This window comes from Giraffa tippelskirchi, chromosome 5 (assembly GCF_054371585.1).
Source record: "Giraffa tippelskirchi isolate mGirTip1 chromosome 5, T2T-mGirTip1v1.2.pri, whole genome shotgun sequence".
NCBI lineage: Eukaryota > Metazoa > Chordata > Mammalia > Artiodactyla > Giraffidae > Giraffa > Giraffa tippelskirchi.
In genome coordinates this window covers 121,408,451-121,422,886 of record NC_137279.1, presented here as the reverse complement: position 1 = coordinate 121,422,886, position 14,436 = coordinate 121,408,451, and the positions used below count along the sequence as shown (strand labels likewise).

General features: G+C 38.4%; 3 protein-coding genes across 19 annotated transcripts in view; 1 reads left to right on the top strand and 2 right to left on the bottom strand.

Annotated features, from left to right (window-relative positions):
• The window catches only part of SASS6 (SAS-6 centriolar assembly protein), a 41,796-nt gene extending 40,489 nt beyond the window's left edge, over window positions 1-1,307 (bottom strand). For 3 of the 6 annotated variants that reach the window (XM_081493216.1, XM_081493219.1, XM_081493218.1), the window contains exon 1: window positions 1,134-1,307. In XM_081493216.1, the coding sequence (XP_081349342.1) occupies window positions 1,134-1,198 (65 nt within the window). In that variant the 5' untranslated portion in view covers window positions 1,199-1,307. Of the gene's footprint in view, window positions 1-978 lie in introns of all 6 variants that reach the window. The other 3 variants (XM_081493217.1, XM_081493220.1, XM_081493215.1) reach the window with 2 other exon arrangements.
• A 153-nt stretch (window positions 1,308-1,460) lies between these two features.
• TRMT13 (tRNA methyltransferase 13) overlaps window positions 1,461-14,436 on the top strand; it is a 19,634-nt gene continuing 6,658 nt past the window's right edge. For 3 of the 10 annotated variants that reach the window (XR_014054675.1, XM_081493234.1, XM_081493227.1), the window contains exons 1-8: window positions 1,461-1,699; window positions 6,097-6,143; window positions 6,230-6,296; window positions 9,328-9,390; window positions 9,570-9,639; window positions 9,891-9,997; window positions 10,348-10,515; window positions 12,922-12,994. Coding sequence is in view for 9 of the 10 variants with exons in the window: in XM_081493234.1 (XP_081349360.1) it covers window positions 1,553-1,699; window positions 6,097-6,143; window positions 6,230-6,296; window positions 9,328-9,390; window positions 9,570-9,639; window positions 9,891-9,997; window positions 10,348-10,515; window positions 12,922-12,994 (742 nt within the window). In the remaining variant the exon portion in view is untranslated. Of the gene's footprint in view, window positions 1,925-2,748; window positions 2,847-6,096; window positions 6,144-6,229; window positions 6,297-9,327; window positions 9,391-9,569; window positions 9,640-9,890; window positions 9,998-10,347; window positions 10,516-12,921; window positions 12,995-14,436 lie in introns of those variants that run through there. The other 7 variants (XM_081493235.1, XM_081493228.1, XM_081493229.1 and 4 more) reach the window with 6 other exon arrangements.
• The window catches only part of LRRC39 (leucine rich repeat containing 39), a 27,420-nt gene continuing 25,814 nt past the window's right edge, over window positions 12,831-14,436 (bottom strand). For all 3 annotated transcript variants that reach the window (XR_014054677.1, XM_081493238.1, XM_081493240.1), the window contains exon 10: window positions 12,831-13,086. The gene's annotated coding sequence lies outside the window, so the exon portion shown is untranslated. The remainder of the gene's footprint in view (window positions 13,087-14,436) is intronic.

The window sequence follows — 14,436 nt, the reverse complement described above, 5'->3', positions numbered from 1 at the left end:
TTTCTCATAGTAAGTCTTCATTCTAGTGTGCATTTGACTCTTATGTACCTTAGTTCACTTTAGATCCACTTCAAACGTCAACTATAGTTGCTCCCATACTGGGCAGCACAAAAGAACCACCAACTAACCTATAGATCTCCACTTAACAGCTGCTGGTCTTGGTACCATCTCCTTGCCTGGCCTGCCAATTGATTTTGAACCTAATTCTGAACTATACACCAGTTTCACGTTATTGGTAGCTCAATATATCAGTATCTTCATTTTTAGTCACATTTCCACACCTGATCCTCCTAACAAACAACCACGTAGGTAGGCATGTTATATCAGTTTACAAATGAGAAAAATCAGTTTTACAAATAAGACAGCTGCCACTCGGGTGGAACTGAGACAAAATTGAAGTCTCCTGACGTCTCGCCAAGATCTCTCTACTTAAGCCTCAACAGCACCACTTCATTTGTCCAAGTTGTAATTTTGCATTTATCTGTGAGACTATTTCCTACCCCACTAGAATGTGAGCTCCACGAACGCAAGGACTTTTTCCTGACCATTGCATCCCCAGTGCCCAGCAGGTGTTTTGCAAATATGCAATATTTGTTTAATGGGTAAATGAATCCACGGTTTTCCCCAATCGTCTTTAGTCTATTAAACGTAATTTATCTTATTTCTAGTAACAAATGTGAAAAAGCAGCAACATACCATATAGTTGATTAAATCGAAGCTTAGTTTACTTCCAATATAACTCAAAAAAGAGTGGGAAAATGGCTGGGAACCAAGGCCTGAGTTCTAGTGCCCGCCCTGCGTTGAACTCGTAAGCCCTGGAGTAAATTAATTTTCTGAGCCAGAGTTCTTATCTGTCAAAGAGCAAAGGGCTATAATGTCCACGATAACGTTCAGAGATAAGTTTTTCTTTAAATTAATTTGATGCAGGTCAGCGTCCCATTCCTCACACACTTCCCTTCTCAGCGACGGAGAACTTACTTTGTGAGAGAAAGCCAGGTCCCAGCTAGGTCTCTCTCCGGAAACTCCGGCTGGACACCCTGCCGCAGGCCGCTGCGCACTGGCCGGAGCCGCCATCTTTCCCCTTGGCCCGACCCCAACCGCCACCCACGGGCACGGGGTAAAACGAACCTCACCTCTCCTCGCAATCTCTGCATTTCACCTGCAACGGGACGAGTTGCTGGAACAAAATCTGGCTCATGCTGAACCGCTGCCTGGCCGGTGTGCGGAAAAATACAACACAACAGACCCGGCCCGCGGTATTAGCGTGAGAGACTTCCGGGTCCTGTGAAGTTTGAGTTTGCCGCTCTGCTTCCGCGGAGGAGGCGGGGAAAGAGAAACAGAGGGAATACGAAGGAGGTTTGGACCTCGCCGGCCACCATCAACTTCTTCCGGTTTTACGAAGCTGTGTTGGTAAAGTTCCGAGCATCGCATCATCCTGCGTGGCGGGACCTGAGGCAGCCATATTTGTTACGGGAAGGGGACCGGAGTGAACCTGAGAACTTTTCGTCTTTTCAGCCGATCAATGCTTGCCACCCGGAGTGAGCTCTGAATTATGGCGGCCTCTGCGCTAACGCCGCATGGAACTGCCTTTCCGGAAGAGGGGCGATGCGGTTATTTTGTGGAAAAGAAGAAGCGGTTCTGCAGGATGGTGGTGGCAGCAGGAAAAAGGTTCTGTGGTGAACACGCTGGAGCCTCGGAGGTCTGGTATCGCCTTACCCTCTCGAGGGTCGGAAATAAGTTTCCTGGTCCGGCACCTCCCCTCTGACAGATTTCTGCTTCAGTCCCCTGGATTTTGCAGCTTTTCCTGCGATAAACGCAGTACTGACCTCCCTAGGGAGAGATGATGAGCCGTAGTCAAGTGCAGTGTTTTCTTTTGTTAAGTAAACCGCCAGCAGTGACCCGTTTATCTTGATGCCAACTCATGGTAATGCTAGATTTTAGTTTTACTGCAGACTACCGCTTCTTGCGCTCGGCTCACTTTCCGCTTTCCTGATGGGAAATGGTGGTTTAGAAAGAAGAGTGATCAAAGAAAGAATCCAAGGTTTCACTAATTGTGTTTTCATTGTTTTGTGAACGATAATCACGTCTTGTGAGTGCGGTTGAGAGAAACTTCTAAAAATTTTTTATTTAGACATACAGTCTTTTGAAAGCAACTAGTAACTACTTTGCTGAAAAGGGGAAGGAAAGATTTAAAAAACACGTAAGAATGAATTCTTTTAAAATTGAGAACAGAAAGTGTACAGTTTTGGTCGATTGTACATATGATTTTGTATTGTCAAGCAGCATATATTTTTCTTTTTACTTCATATATTTTTCAATGTATTTTTTTAGGGTATATATGACAGGGCATTTAAAAAAACAAGATTAGCATAATGCTTATAGAAAAAAAAGCATGTTTCATAGGTTTTAGGAAGATTAAACCATAGAGAAAAGCATTTGATTTCATGCCTTCTGAATATCCAGTATTATTTACATAATTTTTGTTTGTTAGATGGTTTATCCTCCTAGGCCATATCCAGTACAGATACCACCGTAGAACCTGTTCATCTGCTACTGATCCCTCATAGCTATAGCTCTAATTCATATTTTGATTTAACTGATACTTGCCTGGAATGAAGTGTACTGAAACAAGCTTATTTCTATTTTGACCTGTGACTGTGACCTGTGACTTACAGGAACTCTTTGAAGTACACTTTCTGTTGTATTTTGAGAGGACCAGCAAACATCCCCTGATTGAAAAATGGATTTTATGATTGCAGGAGGATTTTGTTCTCCCTGTTATAAGGCCTGGTATTTCACCTTAACCTGACGTCCAGAAGATGACAGCAGATGGAAACAGTAGTAGAGTATGACTAGATCCTTACAGGGTGATCCATATTCCTGGAGAGGAATGACATCATGTTATTAATCTCTTGAAAAAAGACGGAAAAGCACCAAGTGGAAACACTTTCAATGACTATGGTTTGGTTTTCAATTTGGGGTATCCTGGGCTTGCCCGGTGGCTGAGACAGTAACGAGTTTGCCTGCAATGCAACCTGGGGAGACCCAGGTTCAATCCATGGGTTGGAAAGTTCCCTTGGAGAAAGGCATGGCCACCCACTCCAGTATTCTTGCCTGAAAAATTCCATGGACAGAGGAGCTTGGTGGGTTACACAGCCTATGAGGTTGCAAAGAGTAGGACACACTGAGCAACTAACACTTTCACTGAATCTTTAATTTTTGTTATGATTGAGTATATTGTTTCCATCTCTTTTTTCTTAAATGTCATATATGGCTGAGACAACTTGTACTTATTTTTACCCAGTGTTTCTAATATAGGGATGATTTAACCTCCCCAGACAATGTTTGAAGACATTTTGGTCATCACAGCTGAAGACTGTTTTTTGCATCTAGTGGCTAGAGGCCAGAGATGCTGCTAAACATCCTACAGTGGGCAGGACAGCCCCCACAAAAAAGAATTTATCCAGCCCCAAATATCAGTGGTGCCAAGGTTGAGAAGCCTTGTTTCTAACAAATAACAAATTCTAAAAGTACTTTCTTCCCCTACTTATCATTAGACTTTGGGAAGTTAACATAGAATCTTCTCCTTCATGGAGTTTAGGCTTTAAAGCCAGCAAAGAGGGAAGAATAGGTGCTATATCTTCAAGATACTGAAAAGTCTCTTAACTTGTTCATGAAATTCAGTGAACATAGTTTTGTGGATACACTGGGAGGCAGAACAGAACTGAAATAAACTGAAAAAGAAATTGTTAATACTAGTAATGAACACAGCATTTACTGTAGGAACAGCACTGTGCTAACATTTCTTTTGAAACCTATTAGCTCAATTTTTACAACCCTTGAGAAGTAAGATAACATTTTTCTTATCTTTCAGATGAGGCAGTAAGACTTCAGATCATAGAGTTAGGAGCTGATAGTTAGAAACTGATAGAAAAATTAGGAATCTAAACAGACTGACTGACCTTTGGTTTTAACTGTTACACTATATGGACTTGCCAACACTATTAACTCCTTTATTTTTTCTGAGTACTTGTAGTTAAATCAGTGTAACTTAGAAACGAATAGGATGTTATTCTGTACCAAAAGCTGCAAAGCCAGTAGAGTATGATCACATACTAAGTGGTCAAAAGACCATATAGACGTCCCCAACTGACTGTGGTTCAACTTATGATTCTTTGGCTTTATGATACTGCAAAAGCAGTGGGCATTCAGTAAAGAGCATACTTTGAATTTTGAATTTTTCATCTTTTCTGGGGCTAGTGATAATGCAGTACTGGGCAGTGTCAGGGAGTTAGGGCTCCAAGTCAGCCACACTATCACAAGGGTAAACAACTAATATGCTGTCATTCTGTACCCACACAACCATCTGTTTTTCACTTTCAGTACAGTGAAATACATAAGATATTCACCACTTTATTATGAAATAGGCTTTTAGATGATTTTGCCCAACTGTAGACTTTTGTTAAGTGTTCTGATCACATTTGAGATAGACTAGGTTATACTATAATGCTTGGTAGGTTAGGTGTATTAAATGCATTTTTGACTGAGAATATGTCAACTTACAATGGGTTTATCAGGATGTAATTTCATCATAAGTTGAGGAAGATCTGTCTTTTGTTGTGTCTGAGATACACTCCCCCCCCTCCACATTTTAACACCTCTAAAATCAGAATATTTCTTAATATCAACAATATATCATTATTTAAACTGGCAGCATTTTTTTCCTTAGTGGTCCCTAGAATAATAGTGTATATATAGTCAGTGCTGTCATAGATTCAAAATTACATATGTAGGCTTTCTGTATAACCTGTTTGAAGCTATAGACTGATGTTATCCAAAGCAGTATTTGCTCATATATACATAAACCAGCTACATGAGAGGTTTTTTTTTAATTGAAGTATAGATGATGTGAAAGTGAAAGTTTAGTCGCTCAGTTGTGTCTGACTCTTTGCAACCCCATGGACTGTAACCTACCAGGACCCTCTGTCTATGGGATTTTCCAGGCAAGAGTACTGGAGTGGGTTGCCATTTCCTTCTCCAGAGGAACTTCCTGACACAAGGATCGAACCTGGGTGTCCCACAATGTAGCCAGACACTTTTACTGTCTGAGCCACCAGGGTACAAATGTACAATACAGTGATTCACAATTTTAAAGGTTATACTCCATTTACAGTGGCTATAAAATATTGGCTATATCCCATGTGTTGTACAATATATCTCTGTAGTTTATTTTATACATAATAGTTTGTACCTCTTAATCCTCTGCCCCCATAATGCTCCTCTCCCCTTTCCTCTCTTCACTGGTAACCACTAGTGTGTTCTATATATTTGTGAGTCTGTTGCTTTTTTTTCTTATTTTCACTAGGAGCATTGTTTTTTTAGAGTCCACATATAAGTGATATCATACAGTATTTGTCTTTCCCTGTCTGACTTATTTCTCTGACCATATCCTCCAAGTCTATCCATTTTGTTGCAAATGGCAGAATTCCAGTCTTTTTAAAGGCTGAATAGTATTCCATAGGGTGTGTGTGTGTGTGTATGTGTGTGTGTGTGTGTGTGTGTACCACATCATCTTAATCCATTCATCTGTTGATGGATACTTACATTGCTTCTATATCTTGGCAATTATAAATAATGCTACTGTGAACATTGGGTTTACACATATCTTTTTGAATTAGTGTTTTTTATGGATATGTACCCAGAAGTGGAATTGCTGGGTCATATAGTAGTTGTGTTTTTCGTTTTTTGAGAACCCTCCTTACTGTTTTCCACAGTGACTGTACCAATTTACATTCCTACCAACAGTGAATGAGGATTCCCTTTTTTCCACATGACTGTCAGTATTTGTTATTTATGTTCTTTTTAATGATAGCCATTCTGACAGGTATGAGGTGATATCTCATTACACTAGAGATTTGTGTTTTAAACTCGATCTGATTTTGGGAGTGTTTTGTTAATGTGCCTTTAAGGTTTCCTTAATCTTGTTTTGGGATAGCATAAGCTTATGATTATACTGAAGTTGTATCTAGTATCTGTAAGCAATAAACTTGATATATTGTTAGAATAAATATGTTCTTTTTTGGTTGTTGTTTTTAGGAAGAAAATGCTCGGAAAAGAATTCTGTGTCCTTTAGATCCAAAACAGTAAGTATGGGTCGGAGAAGGGTTTTCTGTGCTAGAAACAGTGATTATCACAGTCTTATTTTAAATAATTTTCTCTTTAAATTTAGCACAGTATATGAAGATCAACTAGCAAAGCATTTGAAAAAGTGTAACTCAAGAGAGAAGCCGAAACCTGTAAGTGTTTGGTCAGTAAAATCGAATTGTGAAATAGGTGCTATGTAATATTTATATATACTTAGTAGATTACAAACAAATATGAGCTTTTAACAAAGCTCTTGCTTCAGGAGACTGAAATACGGTAAATACACCTGAGTGTATATAGGACATTAGACTGTGAATCCACTTAGAATCCTAATTCAGGTAACAGATGTTTTTGCAACAAAAAGAGTATTCAGAGAGTAATTCCACAGTTTATCTATTCAAAAGTACTTACTTAGTGCCAGCGCTAGTGGTAAAGAAACCACCTGCCAGTGCAGGAGACATAAGAGACACAGGTTCATTCCCTGTGTCGGGAAGATACCCTGGAAGAGGGCATGGCAGCCCACTCCAGCATTCTTGCCTGGAGAATCCCGTGGACAGAGGAGCCTGGTGGCCCCAGTCCATAGGGTAAAAAAGAGTCAGACACAACTGAAGCAACTTAGCACATTATCATACAAGTTTATTTCAATAAAATATGATCCCAGTCTTCAGTGAACTTTTAAGTTCAATGAAAGAAGTAAGTGTACATGTGATAAGAGCACATACTTGCATTAAAATTAAATCTAAGGGATCAAGAAAGACTTACTTGAACTAAGTCCGTTTTTTAAATATATAATTCTATTCATTTATTTATTTTTTTTTGGCTATGCTGGGTCTTCGTTGCTGTGTAGAGGTTTTTCTAATTGTGGAGAGTAGGGTCTACTCTCCAGTTGCAGTATGCCATCTTCTCATTGCGGTGGCTTCTCTTGTTGCAGAGCATGGGCTTTAGGGTGCGCAGGCTTCAGTAGTTGTGGCACATAGGCTCAGTAGTTGCTGCTCCTAGGCTCTAGAGCACAGGTCCAGTAGTTATGGCGCATAACTGCACCTGGATAATAATCTTCCTGGATCAGGAATCAAATCTGTCTCCTGCATTGGCAGACAGATTCTCAACCACTAGACTACCAGGGAGGTCACAGCACCACTGTCATTTTGACAACAAATTATCCCGATACATTTCCAAATGCCTCCTAATTGAGAACCAGTAGGCCAGATGGCATAAATTTAAAAAGAAAAAATTTTTACATTAAGATGTGTAGTAGAAAAGTGATGACTATCCTAGTTAGCCTCTTAGTAAAAAGAATGTTGCCTTTACTTTCAAGTATGCATGGAGATTATCTGGCTTCCTTGGTGGCTCAGACAGGTTCTTTAGAACCTGCCTGCAATACAGGAGTGTTAGTGTTAGTCACTCAGTAGTGTCTGACTCTTTGCAACCCCATGGACTACATTTAGCCATCAGGCTCCTCTGTCCATGGAATTCTCCAGGCAAGCCTACTTGAGTGAGTTTCCATTTCCTTCTCCAGGGGATCTTCCCAACCCAGGGATTGAACCTGGGTCTCCTGCATTACAGGCAGATTCTTTACCATCTGAGCCACAAGGGAACCCGGATCCAGTCCCTGGATTGGGAAGACCACCTGAAGAAGGGAATGGCTACCCACTCCAGCATTCTCTCCTGGAGAATTCCATGGACAGAGCCTGGCGGGCTACATTCCATGGGGTTGCAAAGAGTCGGGCACACCTGAGCAACTAACATTTTCACTTTCACAGGCATGGAGGTTCTCTTCCTTACCTAACTGTTAGGCTTTATTTAAAGCAAGCAGGTTGAATATGTGTTCTGGGAACAGTTTGAGAGAAAAAGTGAATTTATTAAAACTGGAATACCCCTGTGAATTTCCTGGTGATCCAGTGATTGGGACTCCATGATTTCACTGCCGAAGAACCAAGTTCAGTCCCTGGTTGGGGAACTTAGATCCCACAGGCTGAGTGGCACTGGGCCAAAAAAAAAAATGGAATACTATTGCACAGATTTCATTGCATGCTGGGGACACAGTGAAAAGGAAAGGGAGAAAAGCAGTGGGATGACAAGATAGAGAAAAGAAATGCAGAACAGTTTTTGTCTAGTACACTATGTATAACATGAAACCCAGGTTTTGCTTTACTAATAGTTGTAGCTATTAATAATTTTCTGTTATAGTTTTGTCAGTCATACAACAAAACGTTATAATACACACTTTCTAACCTGTTCCACTTAATCACTAGTTTCTATTACCCATATAAGTAAAAGTAGCAACCCACAATCCACACATTACTTTTCTGCCATTTGTATAACTAAAGCCCATTACTGTGCATAATGTCTCAGGAGTTGTTTTCACTTTCAAAAGAGAATTTGTAAAAAATTACACTATTTCATTCATTTATATCTACATGGTCTAATATGTAGCCACTAGCCATGTGTAACTATTTAAATTTGAGTTAATTAAAATTAAGCAAAATGAAAGTCCAGTTCCTCTGTCACACTAGCCATATTTCAAGGCTGTAGCTACCATGTTGGCTAGGGCAGATATAGAACATTTTCATTATTGAACATATTGAACTAGATCCTTACTTAGAATCTTTCTGTCTCTGAAAATGGGCTAGAAATATCTCACTATGTTAATTTACACAACATAGTATCACAGGACATTTCTATATTCTGTTTTAATTAGTATTTTAAAATGGAAGAAATCACACTAAACCATTGTAATATTTTTTCATATCTGTTTGTGGTCATGCTACCTATCTGATAAACAGCCATTTGTAGTTGGGCCTTTGTTTTTGCTTTAACAATTAGCAAAACTAACATCCTCAGTCTATGCTAGAGATAGGTAAAAATGTTAATAGAAATTACTAATGAATTTCTTCAGACTATAAATGTTTATTCAGATAGCCACCTCACTAGACTGTAAGATCCAGGAACACAGAGGTTTTTGTCTGTTCTGTTCACTCTGGTGAATCCTCAGCAGCTAAAGCAAGTTAAGGACCAGACTAGTCATTCAGTAATTATTTATGAATAATTTTTTCATGAATAAATGAATGGAAGAAAGAGAAGGTGGCAGGTGCAGAGTATTAGAAGGGATGAATCAGTTTTTCACCTTAATTTTTGTGAACTCTTCACATTAATAACTTTTGTTATCATTTTGTTTTTGTTAAGGACTTCTTTATTCAAGATATTAACGCAGGCTTAAAAGATGAAACGGAAATACTGGATCAATTAGTAAGTACTTGACCTTTTAATTTTATGAGGTGTTCATGAGCATCTCCACACTGCAAATTAGCTTACAATTTTTGTTCCAATTTTTGAAATAAATTAACTATTTTGACGTAGAATGTATTTTCTTATAGAATCAATGTTATCAGTTCCCACACCAGCTCACATCCCATTTTTGTATATAGGTTCCAATTTCGTCTCTCTCTGAAGAGCAACTGGAAAACTTAATTAAGAAATTGAGAAAAGCAAGTGAAGGTAAGTCTGCCTAAATTTGCAAGTTAAATTTTATTAGAATAATCAGGTGGTATATGAGTTGAACTTCCCTGGTGGCTCAGATGATCAAGAGTCTGCCTGCAATGCAGGAGACCCAGGTTTGATCCCTGGATTGGGAAGATCCCCTAGAGAAGGGAAATTCCTCTGTGGTTTAAGAGATATTACTACCATTGCTTAGAACCCCACAGTTTCACACTTGGTTGTTTAGGCTTGTGTGCTTTTTTTTGGCACAGGTTTGAACTGCACACTTAAAGATCAAATTATGTCCCATCCAGCATTGCATGATGCCCTTACTGACCCTAAAAATGGTGATTCTGCAACCAAACATCTGAAACAGCAGGTATGTTTAAGCCATAGTAACTACTAAAAATGGTCTTTTTGCTCATTTGTCAGAAGCTAACATTCTGTTTTTTCTAAATATAGTATTAATGAAATTTTGTTTTGATTATCTTTCACAGTACAGAATCTCTGTTTCAAACAATGTTGTCCAAACATATATAGAAAGTCCTTGGCATGGATAGGGTTCTGAGTACTGCATATTAAGTATTTAAAAGCAGGAGAAAAACTTTAAAGCCAAACAAAAATTATCATTGTGAACATGGTGCCCTATACAGAAATTGTCTTGCTGTTTTTCCATTTGAGCCAAATGTTTTTGCTCTAGTTTATAAAATAATCTCGTGAAGTTTGCAGGCTTCTATTTTAGGTAACATTGAAAATTTAAAGTTACTTGGTCCAAGAAGATGCTTTGTTGAATTTGGAGCAGGAAAGGGAAAATTATCTCATTGGGTTGATATTGCCTTAAAAGATGCTGAAAAAGTTCACTTCATCCTAGTAGAAAAGGTGACCACAAGATTCAAGGTAAGTGAAACCATTGTGGTATATTTGTAGCCAGATTTTGTTTGCACTTAAAAAAAAAAAGCCTCTAAAAGAAAATGAGTTTTTTGTGTTTATTTGATTGTAGTTTTTTATTCTAATTATATTGGTGACTTAAACTAAAGGTAAGTTTTTTAATATAAATTTTGATAGTTCATTGATCTGAGTTCTTAAAATAATAACAAAGACAAGAATATACGTGGAAAGAGCCAAGCTCAAGCTAGGAGTTAAAAACTAGGAGTTAAAAGCCTTGAGTCCTTACCTACCTCTGAAACTTACTGTTTGTTCAGTAAACATTTATTGAGCATACCACTAGAACCATGACAGATATTCAGTAGATAAAGTCAAATAAGACAAGAGTCCCTGTGTTCTATTACTTACGTTTAGAGTGAAAGTGAAAGTCGCTCAGTCGTGTCTGACTCTTTGCGACCCCATGGACTATACAGTCCATGGAATTCTCTAAGCCAGAATACTGGAGTGAGTAGCCTTTCCCTTCTCCAGGGGATCTTTCCAACCCAGGAATCAAACCCAGGTCTCCTGCATTGCAGGCAGATTCTTTACCAGCTGAGCCAGAAGAGAAGCCCGCTTATATTTAGAAGTGAAGTGAAGTGAAGTCGCCCAGTCGTGTCCGACTCTTTGCGACCCCATGGACTGTAGCCTACTAGGCTTCTCTGTCCATGGGATTAAAGAGACAAATAGATAAATGATTATTTTTTAAAAAGTGTTAAAATATGAAAAAAAAAGTATGCTGCACAGAATACAGGGTGGGTTCAAAGGAGGGAGTGACAAGTTTTACTACAGGGAAGGGATGATAGATGGCTACATAGAAAAAGTGATGTTTGAGGTGTGTCTTGAAAAGTGATTATTTGCTAGATACAGGGTTTGAGAAGCATTCTAGGAAGCAAGAACAGTGTAACCAAATGCCTGAAAGGACAGGGAAACACAGAAACATTTCTGTGTGATGGAAGTACATGGTGTGAAGTAGAGTTCAACAGTGAGATGGGAGAGGTGGGAGAGACTCTGGAAGAGGTCATATTTTATGCTGTGGAAGGAGTTTGACTTTATCCTGTTACATGCTGGGGATACAATGGAAACAAGATTTAATTCTTGTCTTCAAGAAGCTTACATCTAATGGGACAGTTTTATAGGTATATTGGTTTAGTACGCTAAGTGATAAGTACCAGATGATGTAAGAGTTCTACCAGAAGATAGAACACCAGCCTCAGTCTAGGTTTCCTGAGGAGGAGGAGGCAGCAAAGAAGAGACTTAAGGAGTATTTAAGGATTGGTGAAGTAAATAGTGTTTTAAAAGTTCATCCTAGCAGTACCATTAAAGCTATATCAGAAGAGTGTGAAACTTAAACTAGGGAGATTAATAATAAGATACTATCCTATGATCCAGGTAAGAAATGGGCCAGAGCTAAGGATGTTGCAGTAAGACAGAGAGGAGGGAAAGAATGTGAGGAATGTAGTGATAGTGGGAGCCATGAGACTTTATTAAGTAAGAGGGAGGAGTTACTTCTGGTGACCTTTTGTGCCTTCAGTGACTAAGTGGTGTTCTTCCCTCAGATGGGGAATGTGGCAGGATGAAGGGGAAGAACAGTTCAGAGTGAGAAATAATGAGTTCAGTTTTGGATGAGTTTGCTGTTGAAGTTGAACTTTCTGTTTGATTTGTGTGTGCTCATCATAACGGTCTGGGCCACAATGTAGATTTATCAATCATAGATATATGGAGATAGATGAGAATGGTTGTGATCTTTCAGGGAGAGTAAGAAGAGAAGCAAGCCACAAATAGTGTATTAGGGCCTGACAAAGATAAAGGAACTGGCAGATAATCTTAGGTAAGTCAGTTAACATCTGTGAACATTAATGCCTTCATCAATGAATTGGGGATTTTTAGAATTAAAGGAAATAATGTGTACATTATAATTTATAAAATGTTCAAGGCTTGCAAAAATGTGAGGGCTTCCCTGGTAGCTCAGCTGGTAAAGAATTCACCTGCAATGCAGGAGACCCCAGTTCAGTTTCTGGGTTGGGAAGATCCGCTGGAGAAGGGATAGGCTACCCACTCCAGTATTCTTGGGCTTCCCTGGTGGCTCTGTTGGTAAAGAATCCACCTGCAACGCAGGAGTCCTGGGTTCGATCCCTAGGTTGGGAAGATCCCTTGGAGAAGGGAAAGGCTACCCACTACAGTATTCTGGCCTGGAGAATCCCATGGACTTGTTATTTTCTGTCACAGAATATACAATTAACCATTCTACTTGTTAAATACTAAAAGATAAAATGAAAAATTATTAGCTCTGACTTTTGAAAACAGAAATCTTTTTATTTTCATAAAGCTTTTTTTCCCTTACATGAAACCCATTGTTATAATAATGTTCTATTTGTACAGGTAGATGGCAAACACAGAAAGAAAAATTCAGTGTTTGAAAGACTTCAAATTGATATTCAACACTTGTGTTTGAGTAAGTTGCATAACTTTCAGTTGCTCTTCCGTAAATCATAGAACTTTCAAACTCTTGAGGGCTGCTTAGAAATCCAATCAGGCAGAACAGTGCTTCAGGAAAAACAAAAGATTAATCCATTTTTAATATAGAGTTTTATATCTAACATTTAGATACATATAAATGGGATGAGGGTTGACACTCTTAAGAAATTGTTTTTCAGTATCAGCTAGACATGAAATGTCATACTAGAGAATATTTTAAAAATTTTAATAATATGCCCTTATCTTGCTTATTTGTGCTGTTTAATTACTGAGTTTGTTCATGCTATACACTAGCCTTCTGCCCATTGTTAGCGTGACTTTACCAAAACTATTAAGGAAATGAGCTAGTTCTCTGCCTAACTAATTTGTGAAAGATACTCCCACAATTTTAAATTGTACCAAAGAAAATAACCCATCTCTATGGAACTTATTTCATACACACAGACATACCCATGAATCATACTTTTTAATGCCCTTTTTGTACCTTTTTTAATTTTTCATATTATTTAGAATGAAAATAATACACACATATGCCAACAGTCTCTTCTGCTAATTTTAATTCAGCCCTGTAATGCAACCCACAATTGGCCCATATAGTAAATAATATTTGTTCATTGAGTTAGTAGATAATTTATAATTTTTTTTTACTTGGTCTTTTAAAAATGTATTTAAGGTCCTATGTATAGCACAGGGAACTATATTCAATGTCCCCTAACAAACCATATTGGAAAAGAATATGAAGAAGAGTATATTTATATATGTTTATATAACTGATCACTTTGCTGTACAGTAGAAATTAACACATCATTGTAAATCGACTATACTTTAATTTTTTTAAAAAGGTATAACTTTAAAAATTGCACTTTAATCATCTTAAATTGTTTTAATACATTTATCAAGTATTCTGTTAGTTGCCATCTTCGTGAAAAATTCTCTCCTGGATCCTTCAGACCTGTTCCAGTCTAGACTGGGCATGCTCTTTTCTGTTCCTGGGGCACAATTATCAACCTTAAAACTCTTCATTCTCATCCTGGGGATTCCCTTCACTCTTGTAGGTTGAAATTTATTTTTCCACATTTTTTTTTCTCTTTTGGCCATCATAGACGGCTTTTGGGATCTTAGTTCCCCAACCAGGGATCAAACCTTCAGCAGTGAAAGTGCAGAGTCCTAACCACTGGACCTCCAGGGAATTCCCTATTTCTCTACATCTTATCCCATGTCTTCCTCTATTGATTTACTCTTCTTGGGCAAAGACCTCCTCTGTAGCTTCCTGAGAAACACTTGCATTAGAGAGATATTTGATACCTTGCATTGTCTGAAAATATCTTTAACTTTACCCTTACACTTGATTTGGCTGGGTCTTTTCTATTTCTGGGGCTTCCCTTGTGGCTCATCTGATAAAGAATCTGCCTGCAATGC